The 27,723-nt window shown below is 36.7% G+C and overlaps 1 protein-coding gene across 2 annotated transcripts; it reads left to right on the top strand.

Moving 5' to 3' along the window:
* Positions 1–3,453: 3,453 nt before the first annotated feature.
* LOC120090088 (histone-lysine N-methyltransferase, H3 lysine-9 specific SUVH6-like) lies at positions 3,454–27,242 on the top strand. Of its 2 annotated transcripts, XM_039047577.2 has the most exons (3): positions 3,455–3,758; positions 5,251–8,433; positions 26,858–27,242. In XM_039047577.2, the coding sequence occupies exon 2, from the start codon at positions 5,391–5,393 to the stop codon at positions 8,379–8,381; it is 2,991 nt and encodes a 996-aa protein (XP_038903505.1). In that variant the 5' UTR covers positions 3,455–3,758; positions 5,251–5,390; the 3' UTR covers positions 8,382–8,433; positions 26,858–27,242. The 2 variants fall into 2 exon arrangements, 1 of the variants encoding a protein (XP_038903505.1); XR_016524558.1 differs by lacking the exon at positions 5,251–8,433 and having other exon boundaries at positions 3,454–3,758.
* Positions 27,243–27,723: the final 481 nt, after the last annotated feature.

Raw genomic sequence — 27,723 nt, 5'->3', positions numbered from 1 at the left:
TTCATAGTTGAGTAGAAGGAATATCTCTTTTGTGAGTTTGAGCAATTTCGGCCAGTGTTGGATTGAAGACTTTCCATATATTTTCCTATTTTCTTGGAGCTGGTTCCACCACGCGGATGCCTCACTTTTTAGCTTAAAAGACACAAGTACCTTTCGATCCTCTGGGGTACCCATGTAGTCAAAGAAGCTTTCCACCTCTTTATCCTAATTGAGGAAAACTTCAACATTCATCTGTCCATTGGATGTAGGGAGGTTGATCTTTATTTTATATTCAAAATCTTGTCTCTATAGTGGTCCTCTTTACATTTCCATATACTCAAGCCAATATTGTTTCAAATCTTGATCATACTTTTGGAAATCTTGATAATCTTGGCTTTGATGATTGTATCTTTACGTATGTGGTTGGTCGGCTAGTATGTGCTCCCAGTTTGTTGGCTGGTATGTGCTCCCAGTTGTGTTTCATCATCCGAAGAATCAGAATCATACCTTAAAAGGTTTTGTGGCATTTGTATGGGTTGCTTTTGTGGCCTTAGCTGTAGTCTCCTTTGGTTGAACCCTTTTAGGTGCATGAATCTTGAAGGAAATTTTAGATGTTCTTGAGTTCTTGGAGGGCCAAGGTTTTGTCCATCAAAGAATCTTCTTGTTTGGTGGTTACATATGATTTCTTGATGCACTTGAGTTCCTCTAGTTACATTCTGGTGTTGAATTCCTCTATTTTCATGTTGTTCTTGGCCTTTCTCTTATTCCTCTTGAATATTGGTTTTGGCCTTGTTGGATTTGTTGTTTTCCTTTACAAGGAAGTTTAGGGTCTGTTGCATCTCTATCATGGATGTCTACATCAAAATGAATTTGTTGATTAAGGTTCTTATGGCGTCTTCAACTTGATTCATCTGGTGGTTGATCGATTATTAAGGGTTGGATGCTTCCGCATCAATTGGTAGGTAAGAATTAGTGGCTTTGTTGGATTTTTTCCCAATCATCAGGCCCAACTTCGTGACTACTATGATATCAGTTTTGGTGTAGCTTAATTCTTGTAGAAAGTAGAAATATTATTCAATAACATAAAATGTTGATAATGATCACTTTTAAATAGATCCAAAGTGAAATGATTGTTTCACACCTAACTACATCATTAATTTAAACCTAAATCCCTTTTAAATAGGCTCAAAGGGAAGAGTGTTTTCACACTAAAATGAAAAACAAATTATAATTACAAATTAATACAATTGGAAGATTATAGCATTTTCCCAAATATCCCCACGTCAACTTTACTATGTAATAATTTCGTCACTCTACTTTCAAATTGTAACAATTTAGTCCTTAGTGTAAAAAGAAATCCATAAAAAATTAGATGTCAATTTTTAATATTTATGATGTTGACGTTATATTTTATAAAAATATTGAGTCTTTAATTAGTTGATTAATATATTTATGCATGAAATATCACTAAACGTTAACACTAATATCTAAAATATGAACTAAATCGTTACAAAAATTAAAGTACAACAATCAAATCATTACATAAACTTTAGGAGCTAAATTATTACAAATAATCATTTAGGGATTAAGTTGTTACTTCTACGAGGGGATGTTCTGCTCATCAACATGAGTTGGGTTGAGTCGATACAAATTACTAACTCATTGTTTGGCCCACCAACTTTAGATGTAGGTGGAGTTGAGTTGATTATTTTTACCAACTCACCCCAACTCTCCCTCCCTTCAATGTTTTCAATGGTTCCATTGTCTATCCTCGCCGATGATTACCACGACCACACTTTAGAGACTAACTCCGACGATCACCTCCCACGACCAACTTTAGTGACCAACTTCGGGCTTCGAAAACCACCTCCGATGATAACTACGGTAAAGAACACATTCGATAACGACTACCTTTGATGACCAACACCAACATTCACCTTAGGTGACCAACTCCTGTGAAAGACAACCTCCAATGAATAACTCCGACGACAACCACCTCCAGTGCTCAACTCCGTTGATCACCTTAGGCAACTAACCCCAACCATCAACTTTGTCATCAATTTTCAATGACTTAACTCTACTGACCAACTCGACCAATCATACTAAAAGAAAAAACAAAAACAAAATTAAAACAAAAAATCTCAACTGATGAAAGTGTTTTCAAGTAAGATTTTGAAATTATTAGTTTATATCTTTTAATAGTTGTCTTTTATAGTAATTTGATATTGAAGTATTGTCTGAGGATGATTGAGTCATCCTACTTTTCACATACATTCAAAAAATCGATTGTTTTCTAACAGTTCCATCACAATCTAGGAAGAGGTATTGTTTACGTCTGTTTGATAGGATGAACTCGCCTGACTATTTTAATGAATAATATATTTTATTTATTAACTTCACAACTCCAATGTGTTTAAGAAATTGGGAGAATACGTGTAGTCGAATAGTGGAATTAAAAGTTAATGAAAAATAAAAACAAACAATGATAACAAAAAGGAAAATTATTTTAAATGACAAAACTGCTAAAAATATTAACAACCTTTCTCTCTGAGACAGTACCCAAATTGTTACACTTTTTGTGCACTGATAGTACAATATCACAATTCGTCTGTCATAGACCACGATAGACAACGATAAACCATTATATGTGTCTATCCTAAAGATAGACTGTGATATTTTGCTATTCTTTATAAATATTTTGGTTTATTTGTCTATATTTGAAAAAAAAAAAATAGGTTACAAAAAATTGCATAAGATATTCATAACTTAATGCAATTCAACTCTACATTCTAAACACAGACTTCCTAAACTAATTCAATTCTGCACTCCAAATATAAACAATTATTATCCATAGGCAATTATTATCAACTCAAATTAAACCAAGCCAAACACACCCTTAAATATTAGGAATTAAAAGGAATTTTTAACCTAAATTATTTTATGTGCTTAAACCCAATCTGATACGGATGTTGATTAATATAAAACTTTCACCTGCCAAATTGCTATAATTAGCATGACGGGAAGGCTAGAAGGTTTCGATCCCACAATTCTTATACTAAAAGGAGGAAAAAGAAGAGTTTAAATGTTATTTTGGTCCTCACACTTTCAAAATATTTATTTTAATATCTATAATTTCAATTTTAGTTCATTTTCGTCTCTATGCTTTCAAAATACTTATTTTGGTTCTTGTACATTAAAAAAATAACTATTTTGGTCCTATCATTTTCATTTTCACTTCACTTTAAAGGAGTTAAACTAATTACTTTTTTGAAAATTTAAAGACAAAAATGAATCAAAATTGAAAATGTAAAGAACAAAATAAGTATTTTAAATGTTTAGGGACCAAAATAATTGAAAGTTTATAGGGAAGGAACTATAATGAATATATTAAAAGAATCGAACAAAAATCAACCAAAGTCAAAATTATTGGGACCAAAGTAATATTAAAAAAAAAAAAAAAAATCCGCCCGCACCCGATCGACCCGACTCGATTTGTGCTCGTAACTGAATGGAGTTCGCGACTCTCTGTCGTCCGAGAGTTGATAAAAGGAGAAGACGGATGAAATCCCAGCACCCTTCAGGCTTCAATTCGCTTTCGTTTTGATTGGATTAGGTTATCGTCTCACAGGGAAACAGAGAGCAAAATCAGCTGTTACCCCATAGGAGAGGAATCTGGAATTAAATCTGGTAAAACCCACGAGTAGAGGAGTTGGGTATTCCGGCAGTGTCCTTTTGCTTGCTGGGTTCCTTCGTTCGTGCCTTGTGGGTGCGTAAATCAGGTAATTATCTCTGTTTTTTTTTCCTCTTTCTGTTCTGGGTTGGTCTAATTCTAACCTCTTAGCCCCGTTTTCTTGAAGTTCTTTTGTTTTGATTGAATGTTTGGATTTCTGCAATGAAAGTAGTGCTTGAATTTATAAATTAATTATCCTTGTAGCAACGGTGACGTTTCTCCTTGTAAACATACATAAAGCTCGAACCATGTGCATTCATAGAAGGCCTTTCCAACTTCTAAAAGGTTGGAGAACCTTCAAAAAAATGTTGATGGGAAAGAACAAATAGAGATTTTTTTCTTCTTCTTCTTGTGATTCCTTTTTTATTTAATGTTTTTTTTTACAAAGAACGCACCAATGGGTGATAAAATCATGGAAGCCAATGGTCATTCCAGAAAGATGTAGATGCTCCATTGTTTACTTGGGATATCGATATCATATGCTCACGAGCTAAGTTTTAATGCTTCCCAACGTTCTTCCATGGTTCATGGGCTGTATTTAGGGTCAAAATTCCAGTTTTATTTATTTTTTTTAGGGGAGAGGTTCCATTCATTGCACCAACGATGCCCTCCTCTTCCGTAATGCGACTTCTCTGTTTGGTAACGCTGGATTTTCATTCTTTAAATTGACAAGGCCAAGGCCACCTCTATCAATAAGAGTTACTTTTTCCCATTTGACAAGATGAATTCTAGTTTTGTCATTGTTTCTGATCCAAAGGAAGGATTTTTTTTAAAATCATCTTTCAATAGCTTTGACCACTTTGCGAGGCATTTGAAAGAGAGAGAAGTGGTAGGAAGGTTAGTTGAAATGGCCTCGATAAGAGCGAGCCTTTTGTGTATGTATCTTCCTCTCAATCATCTCTATGGTTGGATCCTAAAAGATAAAGATCTAAGCTTACCATTGAAAGGGAGGCCAAGGTAGTAATTTGGCCAATATCCAATTTACCACCATGTCCAAGATCCAATTTACCACCATATGTATTATCAATGATATCAACCGAATTCCTAGTAAATGCTTTTATAAATTGGATCTCGGGTGAGTGGTCACCTTACTTCATGGGAGGTGGAAGGATGGTGTTGTTTCTGGATATTTTCTATAACCTATTCTTCATGAGAGGTGAAAAGGACAGTGTCATTTGTGAATTGAAAATGATGAATATATATGATCTTTTCCCATCTCAAAGCCCTTTATCAAACCTTTGGAAGCTTCTTGTGCCATAAGCCTACTAAAGCAAACAACTACAACAAAGGTGAGAGAGCTCACCTTTTCGTTGTCCTTTAGAGGGGTGATGATTTAAAAGATAATAAAGTATTAAGGGTGGTCTAATAAATTTTCTTAGTAAAGTATGAGTCATTAAGCCACTTACTCATTATGTGATTTTAATGTTTCAATCGTAATTGCTCCTTTTATTAGTACATTATGTTTTTAGTCATATCTTTTTTCCCCCTCTTCTCTCTCTCTTTAATATTCTTTATTGATTATTTTTTCTATTATGATCAAGGCTCATGCCATGTTTTAGCTCGAGGCTTCTGGATTTCTTCTTGAAGACAAAGCCCTCAATGTGCCTTCAGCCGTTACAGACTTCCATTACATTGCACATTAGTTCCAAATCCAGCTAATTCCAAATCTTCAAGAGCAACTATGTCAACATGTAATGATTCCATGGAGAGAATTCAAAGGTTGAATATTGAAAATGGCGATTCTTTTCCACATTCGGGGCTACTTAAATATAAAAGACGTAAAGTCCCTGTTGTTCGAGATTTCCCTCCTGGCTGTGGTCGAAGTTTTTTGCAAAATAATTCAACCCCAATAAAAGGTGTAATAGGTGATATAATTGAGAGTCCTCTCTCAGTGCATCATGAAGTGTTGGGAAGCACAGAGATGTCAAATGCAAATACAGCTTTAGAAACTACGGCAAAAAGAACTAATATTTCGTGTCTAGAAGATGGGCACAATACAGTGAATGCTGAATCATCATTGTTGAATGAGGATTTGGAAGGCAAAGATGAATCGTTTAAAAATATAAAAAATTCTATTGGAGATGAACCTTCTTTGAAAGAATTGCATGGAGTGGTTTCTTCTGGCATAAGAGAAGAGGTAATTAAGCCCAATAAGTTAAGCCTTGTTGATTACACTACCTTTGTTTCTAATGGAAAGGACGTGAAAAAAGTTGTGGTTAGAAAATACCCTCCTAGAAGAAAAGTTTCGGCTATTAGAGATTTCCCACCCTTTTGCGGCCAAAATGCCCATCCTTTATCCAAAGAGGAGGGTTCCCTTGTGATTGTCTCTCAGAATAATTTCGAGCATCATTATAAGCTATCAAATTTGGATAAGGATGTAGAATGTGTGGGAGATAATGCTCACAAAGAAAAACACAATATTGAATTGGTAGAGGATGTGACCAAGTTAACTGTGGATAAAATTTGTACTGATTTGATGGTGGAACCTATTAAAGCAACAAAGATGGACGATAAATGTGGTTCAGAAAATAAATGTACATTAGAAAAATGCACAAAAACTTCTCATAGTGATCAATTCAAGTTTGATAACAAGTGTAAGAGTACTCTAGATGAAGTGAAGCAAACCATGGAGGAAAATTTGGTGAAGGAAATTGTGGTTTACACAGGAGAGGCACCTTCGAAAGAAAATATTTCAGATAGGCCCTCCCATCAAAAGCAATTGAAACTTGTACCCTACGAGCAAACTTTTGTAGGTGAGAGACCTATTGTGTTAGGTCTCATGGCTTCATCGATTTGTCCTTGGAGGCAAGGTAAATCAAACCTCAAGCCCTCTCCAGGAGGTGTCTCAAGTGGGAGAAAAGTGAAGAAACGTGACTCGAGGCAACTAGAGAAAACGAAATCAATTTTAAGAAAGGAGGATGGAAAAGAGTATCAGAAAAAATCTTCAAAGAAGACATCTGCTGTTGAAAAAGATGTTAATGGGGAAATGCATCAGCTAGTTATTGCAGGTAGCATGGACATAACTATCAACGACGATGAAAATAACAATTCTCTTATGAATTATAGATCCAATAATACTGATGTGAGCCTTATTCCATTCTCTCAAATTAATGATAGTGGAAATGAGCAAGGGAGCGATTCTAAAGGTACTAGGACTAGAGTAAGGGAGACATTGCGACTTTTCCAAGCTGTATGTAGGAAGCTCTTGCAAGAAGAAGAAGCAGGAAGAAAGGTCCAAGGAAGTGCACCTAGGAGGATTGATTTTATAGCAGCAAAAATTCTTAAGGATAAAGGAAAGCATGTTAATGTGTGCAAACAAATTTTAGGACCAGTCCCAGGAGTTGAAGTTGGTGATGAGTTCCGATATAGGATAGAACTTAATATTATAGGACTTCATCGCCAAATTCAGGGTGGTATAGATTATGTGAAGTGTGGTCAAAAGATCCTTGCTACAAGTATTGTTGCTTCGGGGGGCTATGTTAATAACCTCGATAACTCAGATGTCTTGATTTACATAGGACAAGGAGGAAATATGATGCATTCAGACAAAATACCTGAAGACCAAAAGCTGGAACGAGGAAACCTTGCATTGAAGAATAGTTTTGATGAAAGAAGTCCTGTTAGAGTGATTCGTGGCTCTGAGTCATCTGATGGAAGAACATATGTGTATGATGGGCTATATTTGGTGGAGAAATGGTGGCAAGATATGGGTCCTCATGGTAAGCTTATATTCAAGTTTCAGTTGTGTCGAATACCAGGTCAACCTGAACTTGCTTGGAAAGAAATAAAGAGGTCTAAAAAGTTCAAAGTAAGAGAAGGCCTTTGCGTAGACGATATTTCTCAAGGGAAAGAATCAATTCCTATTTGTGCAGTGAACATCATAGATAATGAGAAGCCACCACCATTTAATTACATCACTAAAGTGATATATCCTGATTGGTGTCGCCCACTTCCTCTCAAGGGTTGTGATTGTACAAACGGGTGCTCAGATTCTGAGAGATGTTATTGTGCGGTTCTAAATGGAGGAGAGATCCCATTTAATCATAATGGGGCAATTGTTGAGGCAAAGGCTCTTGTCTACGAGTGTGGTCCTTCATGCAAGTGTCCTCCTTCTTGTCATAATCGAGTTAGTCAACATGGTATCAAATTTCAATTAGAGGTTTTTAAAACCAGATCAAGAGGATGGGGTGTGAGATCCCTAAATTCAATCCCCTCAGGAAGCTTTATTTGTGAGTATATAGGGGAGCTTCTCGAGGACAAGGAAGCAGACCAAAGAACTGGTAACGATGAGTATTTGTTTGATATTGGGAATAACTATAGTGACAATTCTCTTTGGGACGGACTTTCAACCCTCTTGCCTGATGCACAGGCGAATGCTTGTGATATTGTGGAGGATGGCGGTTTTACCATTGATGCGGCAACTTATGGTAATATTGGGAGATTTATCAACCATAGTTGCTCACCCAATCTTTATGCCCAAAATGTGCTTTATGATCATGAGGATAAGAGAATTCCGCATATTATGCTCTTTGCCGCTGAGAATATTCCTCCTTTACAAGAACTGTCTTACCATTACAACTATATGATGGATCAAGTTCGTGATTCCGATGGAAATATTAAAAAGAAGAGATGTCATTGTGGTTCTGCAGAATGTACTGGTTGGATGTATTGAGGTTTGACCAAGATGTTTCAATCAATCAAGAGGACCATATGTTTCTTCTTAGGTATGTTTCAATTTCAATAATCCCTTTGTTTATAATCCTATCTTTTCCTCATTTCTATGTTTTATTTTTATGGTCTTGGTATAGATGCATACCTGGCTCATTAGCTCAATTGAATGTTTTCTCAAGCTATTGACATGATTCCATTGCTATTAAATTCAGATTTTATATATGTTCTGTCATCTGTGGGAACTTTTCTTGAGGTCCCCCACCATCTCCCTTGGTTAGTTGTCCTAATTTGATCTTCTTTGTTCCAAATCAGACTGTTTCTCACAAGATTACATTTTTTTTTTTTGGGTATAGAATACCAAAATATCCTAGTTATTAATGCAAATGGGAGAGCATAGTAAACAACAATTTGGAAAGAATTTGGATATGTCCTGGTTCATGCTCCATAAAGAGGGAAAACAATTGTTCCCGATTGTTTTCGAAATACTTTAGATTTTGGGAATGACTAGAAATTCTGGGAATGTATGTTAAGGAAGGGAAGTTGACCGCTTTTGCTATGCATATGGACTGATCTCAAGGAGAATCTTGTGATTGCATAACATTTGACATGGGAGATTTTATGAGGTATATTTAGTACGCTAAGTAGGGATTCTACCGTTTGAACCCTGAATCTAAAGACACTGAGATGAATTATCTCATGATGTGGCATGAGGTCCTTTTGCATGTCATTTCCTTGGCATCCCTCTCACTTTTCTCTCTTCCCATCATCTCCCTTGGCGCAACTTTATTTTCCCTCCTTGGATAACTCTTCTTTACTCAATTTTAGCATCTAACGTACATATAAAGTTTGGATACATAGCTCTTCCAAATTGTTTATGCCTAGATTTGGATGATCGTAGGGGTTGGTAATGGGTATAAGTTTCCTTAATTTCCTCTGGATTTGATTTGATTCTTGGAAGGAGTGGATTCTTTAGGCTTCGTATTGGATGTACTAGGTCCTGTATAGTTCTTTGATCCTTCGGTGTTAGTCTTTTTGTAGGAAGATGGTTGTCTATCCTATGGAATTCTGTGATTGGTCCATCTTTTATCCTACTGCTCCTTGTCTTCCTCAATTGTTGCTTTATAACAGATTGCTTCAGCAAGGTAAGTCATGGGCTGGAGCTTTATATGATTTCCTCTGTAAGTCCGTCAATGTAACTTGCAATTTGTTGATTCTCACTCAGCCAAATTGTTTCCTGCATTTAGTTGATGAAATTCCTCAGTGTTGTTCGGCTTCAACTGACCTTACTGTTTGCTGGTATTGATTGTCTAGTAGTTGTTCGTTGTTGATAGTTAAGAATCGATTCTTCCATCTATGGCCAACTTCGGATGGGTTGCTTTTCATATCTTATATTGTTTGAAGTTGGTCCTACCTAACAGATGCACCACCTTTGAGTTTCAACACCACAAGGTTTAGTTTCTTTTCCATCCCACCGTTTGAACTTTGATTCATTCAAGAAAGTTTTCAATATTCATCCTACCATTGAAGCTAGGTCAATTTTCATCTTGAAGTTAGAGTTCTCCCGAATGGTTTGCTCTTCTTCTTGACACCTTGGTTCTTACATGATTGGTTGGAGATTTGGGGGTCTAGGTGCGAAATCTTCATCACTAGAAGATTCAGACTCAAGATTGATTGGGTGTTCTTGAAGCCTTTCTTGGGCCGTCAACATAAGAAATTCCTTGGAGGTTTCTTGGGCTGTCTACATAAGAAATTCCTTGTCTTCTTGCCGGTTGTTGGTGATTTTTGAATGCTGTTGCGAAGGTTCTTTATGGATGGTTTGATTATTGTACTGCATTGCCAAGGCTGGCCTAGAAAAACATGGGAAGCGTCCTCTTCTTCTTCGAATGCTATTGCCAAGGCAAGCGTCCTCTTCTTCTTTGAATGCCATTACCAAGGTCCTTTATGGATGGTTTGATTATTGTACTGCCAAGGCTGGCCTAGAAAAAACAATTCATGCTGTTTTAATGCTTGAAATAGCCGTTTTAGGTTTTCTGAGTTCTCTTTTTCTGATTGGCTATAGACTAAAATAATTGTTAAAAAGTATATTTCCACAAATTTATTAACCGGTTGGCTCTGGTTTCTGGGGGAATTTGGCCTTGTTGGATGCGTTCCGAACAGCATTGATGGTTGGATGATGGAATGTTTGGCGGGCATTTTCTTTAAGAATAGAGTAAGTTTTTGTGGCAGTGTGGAGCTTTGGTTTGGCTGCTTTGGAAAGAAAGGAACCGAAGGATTTTTGAAGATAAAGGTTAAGAAAGGAGCTTTGGTTTGGCTGCTCTGGAAAGAAAGGAACCGAATGACTGTAAGTCTAGAAGCCAATTGAAAATCATCTGGAGCATGGTAAGCTATGAGGTAGTTGATGCAATCTTGGTGTGGAGGAGGATCAAATTTTTGTATAAGACTGTCCATCTAACACGCATTTGGGTTATTAGAAATTTGACTTCTTTTCCTAGTAAGAAATCCTCTCATTGTTTAAGTGTTCAGACCAAAGAATAATGTTCTTATTCATAATTACTCCATTTTTGCCTAGAATCACTAACTTTTGTCACTATAATACTTAATGGAGTGATTTTCTTGTGATGAGAGAGCAACAATTTCTACATGATAAGTATCTACAATTTTACATCCCTCTCAAAAATTTATTAAAGGTGGGTAAAGCCAAGCCGGGGCTGTACACAATTTGTTATTTAAGGTTGCAAAATTATCATCTTGTTTATTAGTCTAAGTTGTCTGACAAAACTTACCCTGCCTCACACATTCTGCTAAAGGGGTGAGAATGGTGCTAAAGTCCTTTGTTAAGATCCATATAAATCGTGTTACTACCAATGATAAAACCTAACACATGTAACTTTGATTTTTAAAAATAACATTTTGTAAGGTTGATGTATGGTAGGTATTTTTCCAAAGTGGCAAAGAGTGCTTGAAGGTGTTCTTAGTGTTCATTTGGACCTAGTATATATCAAAATGTCATCATGCCACACATTTATCTAGAAAAGGATGAGGCACCTGATTCATTAATCTCATGAAAGTGCTTAGGACATTCGAGAGCCCAAAATGCATAACCAATCATTGAAAGAGTTCGACATTTGTCTTGATCAATTAAATTAGGTAATCAAGGGGCAAAAAACCTTTACTTGACCATAATCTTATTGACGGCTCTACTGTTTATACATTCACCTCGTCCCATCCTTCTTTGGAGTCAATGGTAAATTGTTTGCAATCTACATTGGGCTTTTACCAATGTCTTTTGAAGCAATGTCTTCCAGCTACTTTCGGGTCCTTTGATAGTTCCAAGTCTCATGAGCTTTGGATTAATGGAGTCAAAGCGATTTTATCAGAGTTGCGGCTAAAAAGAAATCAAAGAAAATATTTCATGTCAAGTCTCTTCCTTGGATTCATCTTTTTGAATTAGCTCAGTTGAAGGTTTCATCTTAGTGTTTACTAGCCAAGCCTTTTGTGGAGTTCTCATTATAAGATATTTGTCTCAATTGGAATGCTTTCATATATCCTTCCTTGTTTTATTTTGTTCGCTTATGATTGTATTGTCATTTCAGTAGTTTGTCCTTTCAATGCTTCAATGACTTGTTTATTTTTGTTTCGTTTACTTTGTTTCCTCCCAAGTGGAGTTTGTATCTTTGGAGCATTAACCTCTTTTCATTAATTCAATGAAATGTTTTGTTTCTTGGAAAAAAAAAGGATAGACGCGGGCTAACACTCAGTTGGATGTGACCCTTATATAGGGGTTCTTGAAGGATTTTATACTCCTTTGTTTCCTCCCACCTCCCAAGTAGAACTCGGAATGAGGATTAATGTACTTTTGAGCACTAATCTCTTTTCATCATTTCAATAAAAAAAGTCTCTCTTTTTTTTTTAATATAAAAAAGGTAAAACTTGGAGTGAGATCAATTTGGTGTGTTATTTCTCAAAGCGGAGGTAGAGTGCATGGGTTGTTTGCTAAATTTGGAAAGGATTGAAAAATCTCAACGATAGACGGGTCAATTTGCCCCATGGGTTTTGCCTCTCTATCTTGCATAATAACTCAAGCTTCCTTGCCAATCATTGGCCAAATTCTTTAGCCCCAAAACACAAGTGGAATGAGAACTATCCTCCATTGAAAGGAACCTCATAAGTATCCTCTTGCTCTATGTGAAGAGGTTTGTACATCATTCCAAAAGAACATGACATGCATCTGTTTCACATAAAAAATAATTTGATCCCTATAATCCTTCCCTATAGATAAAGGAATGATGCAAATCTCATCGATTTGGGCTTCCCCACCCTTTTGTTTCACATAAAAAATAATTTGATCCCTATAATCCTTCCCTATAGATAAAGGACTGATGCAAATCTCATTGATTTGGGCTTCCCTACCCTTTTGGATTGAACTTTTTTTTAAGGGTTTCATGTCATCAAGGATTGGTTTTCAAATGAAGATTTTGGACGGCCTTGTGTGAGATAATGTTCTCACTACTCCCACTGTCAACGATTATGCATCGATAGTGCACCACTGTGTTCTAAAGAGGGCATGCCATTGTGGATGGTAGTCAATTGTTGATGCAAGGAGTGAGAATGACTCGAGATAAATGCTTTCTATCATTGGCCTTCACAGTATTTTAAAAAAGCCTTCCTAGGCACGTGCCTTTGGTGAAGCCCCAAGTCCGAAGCCTTGGGCCTTGGGGCTTTTTCATTATTTTTACAATAGTGATAACTAGGGTTTTTCATTCTTTATTAACTAAAAAAATAAAATTTACTAAGACTAAATGCATAATTTCTTATATTTAGGATTTTTTTTCCCACCCATATTCCCACTTCAACAATGATTTTCTTCACTTTTGCATTTGATGGTTGGCATTCTAGCTTTTTGTTGTTCATGTCGTTTGGATATATTGCCCAAAAGTTGGTATATTTCATCCATTTCCTTCCAAAATTCCTCCCATCTCCTGTTTTCATTCGAGTTTGGTTGCATCTTGAAAATGTTTCGGCCACTGAATTGGAATAGAGACAATTCTTAGGTGTTTGTGAATAGGCTTTCTTGAGAGTATTTTCTGGTTTTGAACGTTCTTTTAGCACTGTAGTACTCCATTCTTGGATGGTCTTTGAATTTCTTCTCCTCCTCCTTGAATTTAAAGGGTTTCCCTAATTATGTTTACGTTGTTTGGCAACGAGCACAACTCACAAAACTCCCGCTTGCGATTTGTGTTGCCAAGAGTTTCTTGGTTTTCTACCAATGGCAGCCAACGTTGACCCGAACAACTACTTTGATACCAAATTAGTGTAGCCTAAGAGATAAAAGGACAAATTCTTTAAAGAATCAAACTCTAGAATCTTTATTAACAATCTAATGGTGTCAAATACATCAGATAGACCCCCTATTTATAAGGGATTAATACAGAAATAAGGGTAAAAGGGATTAACTTAGGAATTGACTTACATTGAGGGTTTGAATGTTACAGAACATGCTGGAGTAACTGCTTGTTGTACAATTTTTCCTGATTGTGAGGTGTTGGTTGATTTACTCAATAGGTTGATGGAGCCTTATTTGGATGTTTGCTTTCTTCTTGACGATATTTGGCAGCTAATGAATTCATTTTTTTTTATCAGTTTTTGCTTAGTGCGTTGTGAATGGAATCGGATTGCTTATGACTAGGCTCTTAGAGGATTTTGCTGTGTCCTCTGTGTGGTTTTCTGATTTTCTTGCGTGGTTCATCGGATTGCTTATGACTAGGCTCTTAGAGGATTTTGCTGTGTCCTCTGTGTGGTTTTCTGATTTTCTTGCGTGGTTGATCTCTTGTTGTCAGCTTGATACTAGGAATAAAATTTCTAGTTCTTTTGCACCTTGGTGGTGCTTCTTTTAAAACCTTTACATCTGTTTACTCACCGATTGACCCAAAAGCTTAAGTTAATGGGTGAAGATTAATTTAATATTATATCAACATTCTAATACTCCCCCTAATTTGTGAGATTGAAATATATAGAAAACTCAACAAGTGGTAATCAATATTAACTGGGGAGAAAATACCATTGTAGGAGTTTGAACATAGGACTCTATACTTTGATACCATATTAACTCATCGATGGACCAAAAAACTTAAGTTGATGGGAAAATAAATTTAATATTATATCAACACTCTAATAGTATCCTTTATCTGAAGGTGATCTTTTTGTTTCTCCTTTTTGCTTCTCGGCTCTACTATCATCTAGATTTCATGCGAAAGCCACAACCTCAATACTTCTTCTTGACATCCTCTCTTGGACCATTAATGAAACGAGCAATTCTCGTTCGGACTTGACCAAATTATTTCATGCACAAACTTGTGGAACTGCTCAAAGTAGTCAACAATTGACTAGTTTCCTTGGGTGCAATGTTGATATTGATTATATGGTAGATGCTTGTGTTCACTGAAAGAATCTGGCTCATCAACTCCATCATCTTTGGCCAAAACCTAATAGGTCTTCTACAATATCTCCTTTTATTGATTTGTACTTGATCCCTCCCTGTAGAAGCCCCTCATTTCAACTTATGACATGTACGTGAGTGATTTTGAAATGGTTAAATCACTTTTGTTATTTTCAATCACTCTAAAAATGCTTTTAATCATTCAAATTCAATTTTAGTAGTATGAAAATTGTTTAAAAGTGTAAAATTAGATATTGAATTAATTTTGAGTGATTAAAGGTGTATTCAATGTGCTTTTGATCATGACAAAGTGAATTTAACCTTTTAAAATTACTCCCAAACACGTATTCATAGGTCACCAATTCCACATTTTTGTCTTCCTGGGTATTGGTGTAATTAAAAGAGGATTCCACTTCTTTGACCCAATCTGGAAATGTTCCCGCATCAAACTTCTCATTGAATGTTTTGTGGTATATTTTCATTTTGTAATCATAATTTTGTTGGGTTGATGATGTTAGCCTCTTCCCCTTTGGGATGTTAACAGTTTCCCCTCAAATTCGGATCTTCATCCTCACTCGAGCTATCATAACCTTGAAATCTTGGATCATCAAATCATGGTTCTGGAAGTTTGATAGGTGGGAATGCATTTTAGGAGTTTGAGGTTTTCTTGCCAATCATTGAAGTGGCTTTTTATAAAACTTAAGCTCCTCCCACAAGTATATTAGTATTCTAGACTTTGGTTGTCAACAGGCGGAGGAAAGTTTATTGCATGTTCTTGTTGCCTTCTTGCACCTATCGGATGCTGTTTCAGGGTGGAAGGGTTGCATCGTGTTGTTTCCTTGCTGGGTTGCGAATGGGCTGAACAAACATTGTTTTTCTTTTCTTTATTTTTTTTTATATATAAAATAAATTTCATTGATGTAAGAAATTTACAAAAGAAGGCTTATAATAACTTATACTAGATGCTTCAGTGTTTTTATATGTTACATTTTAATCTTTAGCCTTTAAATTGCTTTTTCATTAGCTTTCTCTTCAAAACAAAGATAGAGTTGTATGATGTTTCATCTTAATTTTTTTTTCCTCTTTAAAACATCAGTACGTGGATCCAAGCCATTGATCTTTTGGTCAAGATACCTTAACTAGTATTTTCAAGATGACCTTTAGGCTATTTGCTCTTATTCAGATTATGGTCATTCTTCATAGCCATGTCTCAACTCTACAATTCAAGACCTATTTTGACTTCTCGGCTTATTGAACCCTACCTTTTCTTTTATACTAGAAAGTTTACTTGCTGTGGCTTTCCTAGAAAATCAGAGATTAATGTAGATATTTTGGAGGAAGCTTGTACTCGAATCATCGGTTCATCACCAAAGCAATCTCGACCTCCTTCACTTCCTTAAGAATCATTCAATATTACAAAGTTCACTCATTCAGGATCAAATGTTGTGTTTATCAAAGGTTTTTGTCCTCTTCCACTACGAAGGAATTTACCTCCATTTAATCTATTCATTATGGGGATTTTGATTTTGCATCTGAGGTTGAGCAGTGAGGAGGTCGAAGAGAAGTTTGCAAATACTCTGTTAGACGGATCTTCTTGTTTAAGACTCTTTCGCAGAAGCTTTTGATAATCTCATCTCAATTGGTGTTGGCAAGGTTTCTGATGAGGCTCTGCTTTCAGTAGCATAGGCGAAAAAGTATTCCGTAATTCCTTCCTCCATTCTTTCCAAATTTCATTCCTTAATTGAGGGTGTGGTATACAGATGATAGAAATCAGGCCTCAATCACTACAAATTAAAATCTAACTATGGATTTGGGGTATGGATTTTGGATTTAAGTTGACTTGTTATTCTTCAATTTTTTGTCATTTCAGAGAGTTTCCGTGGGTGGTGTAGTTTTGGGCGTTGTTTCACCTTTCTTCATTTTCAGTGATTTTCAATAGGTCGGTTAAGGCCAATAGTTTCTTGTTTGGTTTGGCTTTTTGAAACTTTTCCTCTGTTTTTGTTTCACTAATGGAGTTCGCGAGTTTCTCTTTAGAAAAATTCTTCGAGCCTTTGAAGTGTAGTTGCTCTTTTTGTTTTTAGTTTGAGATTGATTAAAGTTGTCTTCTTTTGTTGGATGTAATTGGCCGTACTAGTTGTAATTGCTATATTTTGTTTCATAGTATTTTGAGAATTAGTCTTTTTTCATTTTATCAATGAAATGTCTTGTTTCCTTTCAAAAACAAAAAAAGAGAGTATACTTTAACTAGTTGAGCTATGCTCAAAGTCCACGAGTTTCATTTTAACCTTTAAAATTGTCTTCTAAAATAATCTTTGAAGATAAAGTTGTCTGATGGCAACTGAGTTGTAGTTTAGAGTTTTATAAAAGGGTAAAAGTGTGTATGTAGCCTCTGTTCAAGCCTTAGCCCTAAGGGCTAATTTTAGTCCATTGACCAAAAGGGAAACCCAGTTTCCTCTCGATTCTATCTCATTAAAATAATAACAATAATAAAACTAATGGAAAGCCTTTTTCTTATATATATATATATATATTCAACTTTCAAGATTATGGATTCTTCCAAATCAAACTCCGAAGTCTTTTAAGGTGTAATTTGTATAATTCAACCTAAAAAACTATCCATTGACTTTGGGTTTTACCGTGGTGATTAAACAAGAGGAACGTGTTAAAGTGTTGATATAATTAAATTTACCGTAACCCAATTAATATTGATTTCCACTTATTGATTAAACAAGCTTTTGGGTCAATTAGTATTTTAACATGATATCAGTGTAGGAATTTCTATGTTCAAACTCCTGTAATGTCATTCCTCTCCACTTAATGTTGATTTCTACTTATTAGGTCTTCTACAAATTTTCAAGCCCACAAACAAGGGGAAGTGTTAAAGTGATGATATAATTAAATTCACCATAACTCTATGCTTAATCTTTTTGGTCAATCGATGATTTCAAAGAAAGAAAAATAATAGTTCTTGTTAAAATGTAATTAGAGTTTATTACTAAATTAGTTTATTCTTAATTATTATTTTCTTTTCGGTATTTTCCATTTATGTATTTTCCTTTATTAGTTTCTTGATGTTATTTATTCACCTTGTAAAGGTTGATTATGTAACTCTAAATTATCTTGATTTATTAAACAATATACAAATTTAACATGGTATCAGAGCATTAGGTTTAGTCTTATTGAACCCTAGCTGCTAAAGGCCTGTTCGTTCGCCTCCTTCTATATCGATGAAGGCACACCAATCGCCCATTAGGATTTTAGTAAAGGATTGCATAGATCTGCCAGATATGTCTATTCGTGTACCGCACACCATTTTCCCTCTGCCCATCTTCGGTCAGCCCAACCGCACGGATCTAGCTTCGTCCCCGTTGAAGATCCGCTCAGACTCGCTTCGCCAAGCTTTGCTGCAACATGTTCATCCGTTTGAGTCAAACACTCCCCTGCAGTTGACCAGTCCGCATTGTCGCTCACCTCAGCATCTCCACAATTTTGTCGTCTCTAAATGTTAGATCTATCTCAGTTCGTAGGTCTCTGAAATTGTTCGTGAGTCCTCTGTTAGTCCAGATGCACTTCCTCACTTGCCATAGTCCAATTGATTGTGAAACCATCTCTGTCGCGCACAGACTTGTCGTTTCAGATTTGTCAGTCCAGTTATCGTTTCAGATCTGCTACATTTGCTCCTACTTCCGTCTGTAGATCTGACGCTCCTATTTCTTAGAATCGTTGTTTAGAACTTGTGTTGCCCAGATCAGTCCTGTGTGTTGCTCCTCAGACCAGTTTTGAATATGTCGCCTCAGACCATTTTGCAAAGGATGGGTATCATTCGTGAAGGTGTGATTTTTTCACACATAGACCGATTTAGTTTCAGCCAACCCGGTTCGATTCAGTAAGGCTGGTTCAATTTTAATCAATGGGTTTGGTTCAGTATGCATATTTTGGTTTAGTTAATTAAGCTTGGTTCGGTTCAATTTTATTAGTTTTGGTTCACTCAGTTTGGTGTGATTTAAGTTGGTTCAATTTGGTTTATTTGCGATTATGGAAAATCTTCTTTTGCATAAAGGTCTTTGTTCCATTTTCAATTCGGCTGTTCGTGGATTTTGTTGAAGATTTTCGTGAGGATCTTTGTTTAAACCCAGAAGTTCTTGTTCGTTCTTCGTAGGTTTTGTTATAGATCTCTATACGAGGATCTATATTTCTAGCCCTGAAGGTTCTTGGTTCTCTCTTCGTGGGTTTCTGTTTTAGCCTAGAAGTTCTTCATGTTTTGGTTCTTCATGGGTTTCTGTTTCCATCCCAGATTTGTTGATTTGTTTCGGAAGTCATCTTTGCAAACTCAAGTTGTTCATCAATCTACCACCTTGAGTTTGAGGGAGGGCGTTAAAAGGAAATTAGGATCTATTACTAAATTCGTTATTCTTAATTATTATTTCCTTTTTGGTATTTTTCTTTTTTTTGAACAGGAAACGACCTTTATTAATCAATAAGATTTAGTACAAGAGATGTGTACTTGAAAATAAAGGCGAATACAAAGAACCAAGCAAGAAACCAAAGGATCAGTAGGCGCACCCGGGCATCTCAATTAGGTTGACACCCCCATAGCACCCTCATCACATCCAACAAAAATGAATAGCCTTTAAAGGCTAGCAAAAAGATAATACTAATGAGAAAAGACAAGGAAAAGCTTCACAAACAGAAGTTGCAACGAACTAAGCTACAAAGAGCTAAAATACATTAAGGAAATTAAAACAGTTGAGAATACAAAGGAAAAATAAGCTGCTGCCACTTCCAGCGGATCTTCAACTAAGCTTCCAATTGCAAGTCGCCTGCCAATTTAAGCTTATGTCTTGCAAGGAATAGGCTTCAAAACATTTAGAAAGGGAGCACCAAAGAGAAGCGTTGAGTTTTGTCGCCTCAAAACGAGCAAACCAAGGAGTTTCCTTCCCATTGAACACTCTATGGTTTCTTTCAAACCAGATTTCAACTAGCATTACTTTCACCCCATTAATCCATAGTAAATTAGAGTATTTCTTTAGAGATGGACTGGAAAGTAGTTGTTGCACATTGCTTCTAAAAGAATTATCGAAGACCCAAGAGGTGTAGAAGCAATTAAGGAAATCTTTCCAGCAATTAATGTATTTTCTTTTGTCGGTTTTTTTATGTCTATTTATTCACCTTGTAGAAGGTTGATTATGTGCTCTAAATTATCCTCTGATTTATTTAATAATATAGTTTTTTTATTTGAAAAAGAAATGATTTATTATATTATAGAGAAATGAGCTAAACCCCAAAGTACAAGAGGGTTATACAATGAGCAAAGCAAAGATTAAGTTTAAGTCAGTAGGCGCACTCGAGCATCTCAACTAGGTTGACACCCCCTTAGCACCCTCATCACATCCAAGGGAACAAAATATAGAGAGAAATAATAAAGAAAAAAACAAAGCATGGGACAAAACAAAGTTACTAAGCTCAAACAATGGCCGAATAAAAGGGGGGGGGGGGGGAGACATTTAGAGAAGACTAACTAAACTAGATAATGAAGAAACAAAGACTACTATCCACCAATGGGAGTGGAGATGATAGCTTCCCAATTGAGGTTGAAATCCATTAGGCTATAACCATTGAATAGTTTAGAGAGGATACTCCATGAAGAAGCTTGACGACGGGCAGAATCGAGGCGATCTTGACACCCAAGAGAACTCTTTGATTCCTTTCAAACCATAGGTCTGCCAAGAGAGCTTTAACTGCATTACACCAAAGAAGACGGCTGGGATTATGGAGATTTTTTCCAGCAAGAAGCTGCAGCACATTTCCTTTAAAGTCATTGCACATAACCCATGAGAAGTTGAAGAACAACAGTTTTTCCCAACACCAAACTGAATAGGGGTATGTAAAGAAGAGGTGAAGTGAATCCTTGCTATGGTGGAGGCACAACAAGCAGACTGAGGGGGAAAGGGATTTGGAAGGCTGTTTTCTTGGTAGAACCGAGGCTACATTCAGCTGACCGGTTAACATTATCCAAATGAGAATGTTAACTCTTCGAGGGCTTTTTGTCTTCCAAAGGGTCGAATATAGAGACTTATCCAAAGGGGAAAAAGGGGAAAGGTGGATTCTAAGGGAGTTGACCATGTAAGAACCGGAGGCTGAAATAGACCACACCCTTTTATCAAAAGACTCAATTAAGCTTCTTGCTGCAATTTTCCCCAATAGCTCTTGGAAAACCAACACCTCTTCATCTTTAAGCAATCTACGGAAGGAAATTGACCAAGAAGCTAAGCGGGTGTCCCAATGATTAGCAACTGAACCATTTGGGAGCAAGGTGATATCTGAAAAGACATGGAAACAGGCTACTAAAGGGGGTCATTCCTTCCCAAGGATCTAACCAAAAATCAATCCGGCAACCATTACCAAGCTTGAATTTGGCCAAAGATTCAACCTTAAGCCAAGTCTTCGAGATGCTAACCCGAGGGCTTCTCAAACTTCTACCACCTTTCCCTATTGTGTGCCAATCAAAAGAGTCTTTGCCATGTATACTTCTGATTACTTTGTCCCAGAAGGAATCATCCTCATTAAAGTATCTCCACCCCCATTTAGCTAGGAGTGCTACATTCATTGATCTGAAGCCACCAAGGCCAAGGCCTCCATCTGCTAGGGTTTTTTGAACCAAATCCCATTTTGCCAAGTGATTCAACTTGCTGACGGAGTGTCCTTCCCAAAAGAAGTTTCTTGTTATCCTTTCCATTCTAGAGATTACTCCTTCGGGCATGAGGAAGATGGACGAATAATGAGTTGGAAGATTTGAAAGAATTGACTAGCATAAGGTGGCTCTTCCCCCTCTAGAGAGGTTGAATCTTTTCCATTTATCTAGTTTAGCTTGAAATTTTTCTAAAACCGGCTGCCAAAAGGAAGCACTTTTCGGATAGCCACCTAGCGGCAACCCTAGATAAGAGAAGGGGAGGCGGTTAGCCTCACAATTCAGAGAGGCTGCTGTGTAAAACAATTCATTTTCGTCCATCTTGATACCATAAAGGACCGATTTTTCTGAGTTAACTTTCTGCTTTGAACACCATTCAAAGAACTCCACTGTTTGTTTAAGTTTTGCAAGCATGGAGTTGTCATACTTACAAAATAATAAAGTATCATCCGCAAATTGGAGTATGGAGACTTGAATGTTTTCTTTGCCAACTAAAAATCCTTCAACAATGCCGGATTGGATAAGTTTGGAAATCAGCGCACTTAACACTTCACTGACAAGAAGGAAAAGGAAAGGAGAAAGGGGGTCACCTTGTCTTATGCCTCTTGTAGCAGCCACTCTCCCCCTTGGTCTACAATGAAGACTGAAAACATTGGGTTTTTGACACATCCCATAATCCATTCTATCAATTTCTGGCTGAAGTTCTTGTTTCTTAACACCTTTTCTAAAAAATCCCAGTCAACACGGTTGAAAGCCTTTTCCATGTCGAGCTTAAGGATCCACCCTTTTTTCTTTTTCACACGATAATCTTCTACTGCTTCGTTGGCAATAAGAATGGGATCTAAAATTTGTCTTCCTTCTGTGAAAGCACTTTGGGAAGGAGCAATGATACTAGGCATTACCAATTTCAGTCTCTCGGCCAACACCATTGCAATGACTTTATATATTAAGGAAGTTAAGCTGATTTGCCTAAAGCCACTGACCTTTGTTGCTAATTTCTTCTTTTGATTTAAGCAGATGAAGTTTTCTTTTAAACAAGCGTTGAGCTTACCATTCTTGTAGAATTCCTCAAAGGTGTCTTGAAAGTTTGATTTGAGAAGGTTCCAAAATTTCAACGAAAACTCTATTGTGAAACCATCAGGGCCTGGGGCTTTACTTTTGCCAAGGTTTTTTTATAGCTAAATAAATTTCTGTAGCTGAAAACTTGGCTTGTAAGGACAAATTCTGATTTGGTTGATGCATGGCCAATCTAAATTTAGAGGGATGTGTCTCCTCCTTAGGGATTTAAAAATAAGTTGCTGTAGAAGTTGAGGATTAGGTCTTCAATTTCTGAACTAGACTTAGTTGACACCCCTTGCTCGTCAACTAACTCATTTATGAAATTTCCTCTCTTTTTTGCTGCTAAGAATCTATGGAAGAAACTTGTGTTCTCATCTTCCAGCTTAAGCCAATTTAACTTACTTTTCTACATTAAATCTGATTTCAGAGAGGATCTAATTGAATATTCACTGTTAAAGAGGGGGGAAATATCGGCAAGGGCATCCCACTTTTCAATTTCTTCTAGCAGCCTCTCTTCCTTCTTTTTTTGGTCTTCGTTGAATTTAGAATGCCACTTTTTGACTGCTGTTTTGACTTATTTTAACTTCTGACTAAGGGCAAAACCAGCCCAACCATGAACCTTGCTATTTAGCCAGGCTGTCTCAAGGATTTGAACACATTCTTTGTTGAGCAGCCAATTGTTGCAAAACTTGAAGGGGGAGGGACACCAGCTAAGGAACCGGCTTCTAGTAGTATTGGATAATGATCTGAGAAGATTCAGGCTTGTCTATTTGCTCTAGAATTTTCAAACAACTCATCCCATGCTTTAGATATAAAGAAATGGTCTAATAGAGATCTTGAATGTTAAAATGAGGCTGTTTTTGGGATGAAGTGCTTCTAGCCTCAATAAAGTCTGGAATATGAACAACCACTGTCTTTGTTCTGAGGCAAGTGCTCTTAGAATGCTCCTTCAGATATTTTCTTCTAATGAAGTGCTTCGGGAATGATTTAAAGAGGCATGAGGAGTGACGTGCTCTGGGCAGGGTCTAGGTATTGGTTTAAAGCAGGGGGGAGGGGAAGGCACGAGAGAGGGGGTAGGGTTGCTCGAATTCGGCACTGAGACTAACAGTGGCAGAGGAGCCAACTGTTTTGGCGAAACAGGGGAAGACGGATTACTCGTGGAGAGGCAGGGGAAGGGTGGAGTAGGCTCGTGATTGACACCCAGCCCCCAAAACCTTTCATTACTGATGGCCTGCCATGTCTAAAGGGATTCCATTTTTCGAATAACAGATGATAAAGGCCATATAGCTTCCATTTGCCCTGAGTTAACACCCAATCGTTTTAAATCACCTTGACTAACCTTTGATTAAAGCCTTTTCTGCAAACAGGGGATTGATAATAACGTTGGTGTTGAATGCCTTACTAAGTTCTCGAGCAATTTCCTTCCACCCATTTGAGACTAACAATCTTGAAATGATCCATAATTTACTAAAATCTTCATTAAAAACTTCATGATTCTTCTGAATCCAGAAAGAATGCTTACTCTGTTTTTTCAAGTTTGGATCAGGGGACAGTGGGTGAGGTAGGGTATTGAAAATATGGGGCTTAGGGGCTTTTAACACTGGAAAACTTTTTTCATGAGAATCACGAGGTAGAAGTACAAAACTAAAGTTACTGGCCAGAGCCTGTTTGGGGGAAGGTTTTTTGAAGGAGGACAAACCTGTTGAACAGGGGGCTCTTTGAAGTTGTGTATGCAGACATCAATCATGTCCTTGAATTCTTGCCATCCTGATTTATCATCACCAAATGGAATGTGAATGTTCTTCCTTCCTCCAGAGAGTGGCCAAATAGCACATTCTACAAACCACACATCTTTTGCTCGAAACAGCACATTCTGAAGCTCTGATCCACTCATTCCTTTAGTAAGAAAAATTCAAAAGTTGAACCAATCAATAGTCTATGGAAGCTCTCTTGAAGCCATTGGGTTGATGTCAAGGATAGGAAAATGGATTGACCTCTCTTTAGGTCTTCTAAAAAGAAACCCGAACCTTCTTGCCACATACAGAAGAAGTGGTCGAGAATGCTACAGCTTTTAAGCTCCATGACAGAGAAACGTACAAAAAAGGCAATGAGAGCCGAAGGGAGGAAAAGAGCCGGAGGGTGATCGGGAGGAGGAGGGGGAAGCGGGAGGGAGAGACACGATTAAGGTGAGGAGGCAGGGTGAGTTCCGGCGGGATGGAAAGAGGAGGGGATAAGAGGCTGGGTTGGACGGGAGGGGAGAGAGACATTTTTGAAAATATTTATTGCTTGAACCGAATACAAGGGTTCCTATTCAATAATATACAAATTTCACACTTGTGAATGGTCACTAAGAATAAATGAAAGAATACAATGACATGCAAAAATAAGACCTCAATTGAAAACGAGGAAAACTAAAATATAAAGGGGCTCCAATCAAGGAAAAAAAAAATTAGGATAGTTGCAAAAAGCCTCCAAGTTCAAAGAGACAAACCTAACAAATGACCATACATCCTAATGGACCACGTCTAGTTTTGTAAGAGTATTGGTGGTGTTATTTTAAGTTTTGCCTCAGCTTTCATTTTTAAGTTTTTTACTTTACTGCAGTCCTTTTAATTGTTACCGTTAAAACAAGTTCACCTCAAGTTGTTTAGATGTTCAAAGAGCCTTTAAATAGAAATCCCTAAGTTGTAATTAACAAAACATCGAATAAAGATTCATTTCAAGAAATCACCAAAACTTGGCTACAGTTTTGGTATCGTGTATCAAAGCTCTCGACGAGAGAATTTGAAATGGCTCGGCAAAAAAACTGTGTATGCTTCCAATAATAACACAACTGAAACTGACGAAGGGGTTGAAATTCCCACCCCAAGGACAATCTCCCAACACTTCCTTATTGTGACGAATCCATGGAAGAGTCGAGAAGTAATCAAATTGCCAAAAGGTGAAGGCTTTAACTGAAAAAGTAGACACAATAAGCATGACCGAATAGCACCTTTCCTAATCCTAACCATATAAGATGCTCGTGGCGAGCCATATTGATGCACTTGAACCTTATTCATGATAGATTTACTTTTAAAGATGGGAATGTAGCCCACACTCACTTTGGGCATGACCGGTGGCTGAGGGGGACTTCTCTTGCTTAACAATTCCCTTGCCTTTATGCACTGGCTGTTAACAAAAATTCGTCCATACAGATTCCTGGGATGACTAACAGGGCTGGATTTTCCGTTTTAGAAGAAATTTTAATGACATTGAGGTCGAAGAATGGATTAATCACATGGATAGCATTGATGGGATTCATTTAACATCTCACAAAGACTGTCGAATTTGGAAACTAGATCCAAAGGGTATATTTTCCACCAAGATTCTTGCCCTTGTTATGAGCCCAACCATTGTGGATCATATTACCCCTCTACACAAGGAGATTTAGACTTACCTTTATCCCGGAAAAGCCAAAATTTTCCTTTGAGAAATTAGTCACGGAGCTATTAGTACTTGTGATAAGGTTCAGTGTTTCTTCCCACATGATCCTTTCCCCCATTGTTCCACTTCATGTACGACCGCCCATGAAACACCAAGCCATTTGTTTATCAGATGCCATTTTGCTGATAGATTTTTAACAAGATTATCAACCTCCTACATACACCCTCACAAGCCACCCACTCACCGATGTTAAAAGATCAATGTGGATGCACCTTATGAAGGTTTTTTTATTGAACATTTAGAATGAATAAAACAATCGCCTCTTCAACAAGGGAAGCACTTTTGATATATATATATATATATATATATTATCATATTATATTTCTTGCTATGACTTGATGCAAATTACATCTTTCCCTAGCCCATATAATCTATCATCCTTTTTGACCTATTGGGTAAGTCAATCCCAATACAGTATTTTGGCCCCTTCAAACATTAGAGTTTTTCAGCAAAATCCATCCAGCTTCAATATCAGGATTTCTCAGCTACCTCTATGAGAAAAGCCGATTCCTCACTGGTTTGCATGCATCGAGCACCGGCACTTTGCGGCATCTGCCTTTTACAGTCTCTTAATTTTCTAGGCTTATTGTTTCTCAGTTTTCATCTTTTCGTCTCTTGTTCTTTTAATGAATTATATCGAATATTCTTTTGATGTCTAGGGTAGAAATTTACGTTAAAAGCATTGAATGTTCATAATAAGTCAAAATATGCACACAAACAAATTAATAGTGATTTTGTCCTTGTTCACCTACGGGATGTTATTGTGCATGAACCTCCATGTGATGACCGAGATGTGATATTCTCTCCACAGGTAGAAGAATTGTTTGGAAGCTTGCTATTTTTTGATGAGTAGCTGTTGCTTCAGCCTGCTTTTGACGACAGAATAGAGATGTCTTAAGAGGCAGGAGTTGCCAGCCTGTGCCATTTTGAGTTGAAGTTGCAGGCAGGCATGACTGCGACGAGAGGGTGGAGCTCCGATGTCATTGAGGATGTATCTAACTCATCTGTTTTCAAAGATTTTAGTTTGGAATTACACAGATTTGCATTGCCATGTAACAATTTTGGAGTTGCAAAGTATGAGTTGAATTTTCTGTTTAATGAAAAATACTGGGAAGGATTTTGACCTTGAGCCTTTAGGTACCTTGGCCTTTATATGATAATTTTTCTCTAGTGCAAGTTACACTATCAACTTTGAAGTCAGATGTTCAATTTTCTAACTTCACATATTAAGGAGATGAAAAGTTAATTGAGTTATGCTTATTATGATATATCAGTACTATTATAAAAGGTAACATGTATACCTTTGGCATGTATATTAATAAGCTAAGAAACAAGATACTTAAAAAAAAAAGTGTGGATATTTCTTTTTAATATCATAATACCATGGAAATATATAAAATGCTAGTAATTGTCATTAAATTAATTAATGTGATACTATTAATAAAAAAACAAATGTTTAGTTGTTAATTTAGTTATTGTTCCTGAATTTAAGACCTTGATCGGGAAAATGGCAAGTTGATTTTATTTCAATATAACTTACTTTGAAAATTGCAACCATATAAAGAAAACTATAATAAAATAATAAACCTTTTAACTTTTAACTTGCTTATAAAAGCATAGAATATTTCGTTTTTAAAATTTTTCTACACATCCATTAGACATTTTATTGATAATCTT

Source organism: Benincasa hispida, chromosome 11 (assembly GCF_027475165.1).
Source record: "Benincasa hispida cultivar pf3 chromosome 11, pf3_genome.v1.1, whole genome shotgun sequence".
In the NCBI taxonomy this organism is placed as follows: Eukaryota; Viridiplantae; Streptophyta; class Magnoliopsida; order Cucurbitales; family Cucurbitaceae; genus Benincasa; species Benincasa hispida.
This window is presented reverse-complemented; position numbering and strand designations above follow the sequence as displayed.

What these genes read in the sequence shown, in the direction of transcription:
- LOC120090088 (XM_039047577.2), top strand. Translation starts at nt 5,391, where the DNA reads ATGTCAACATGTAATGATTCCATGGAGAGAATTCAAAGGTTGAATATT.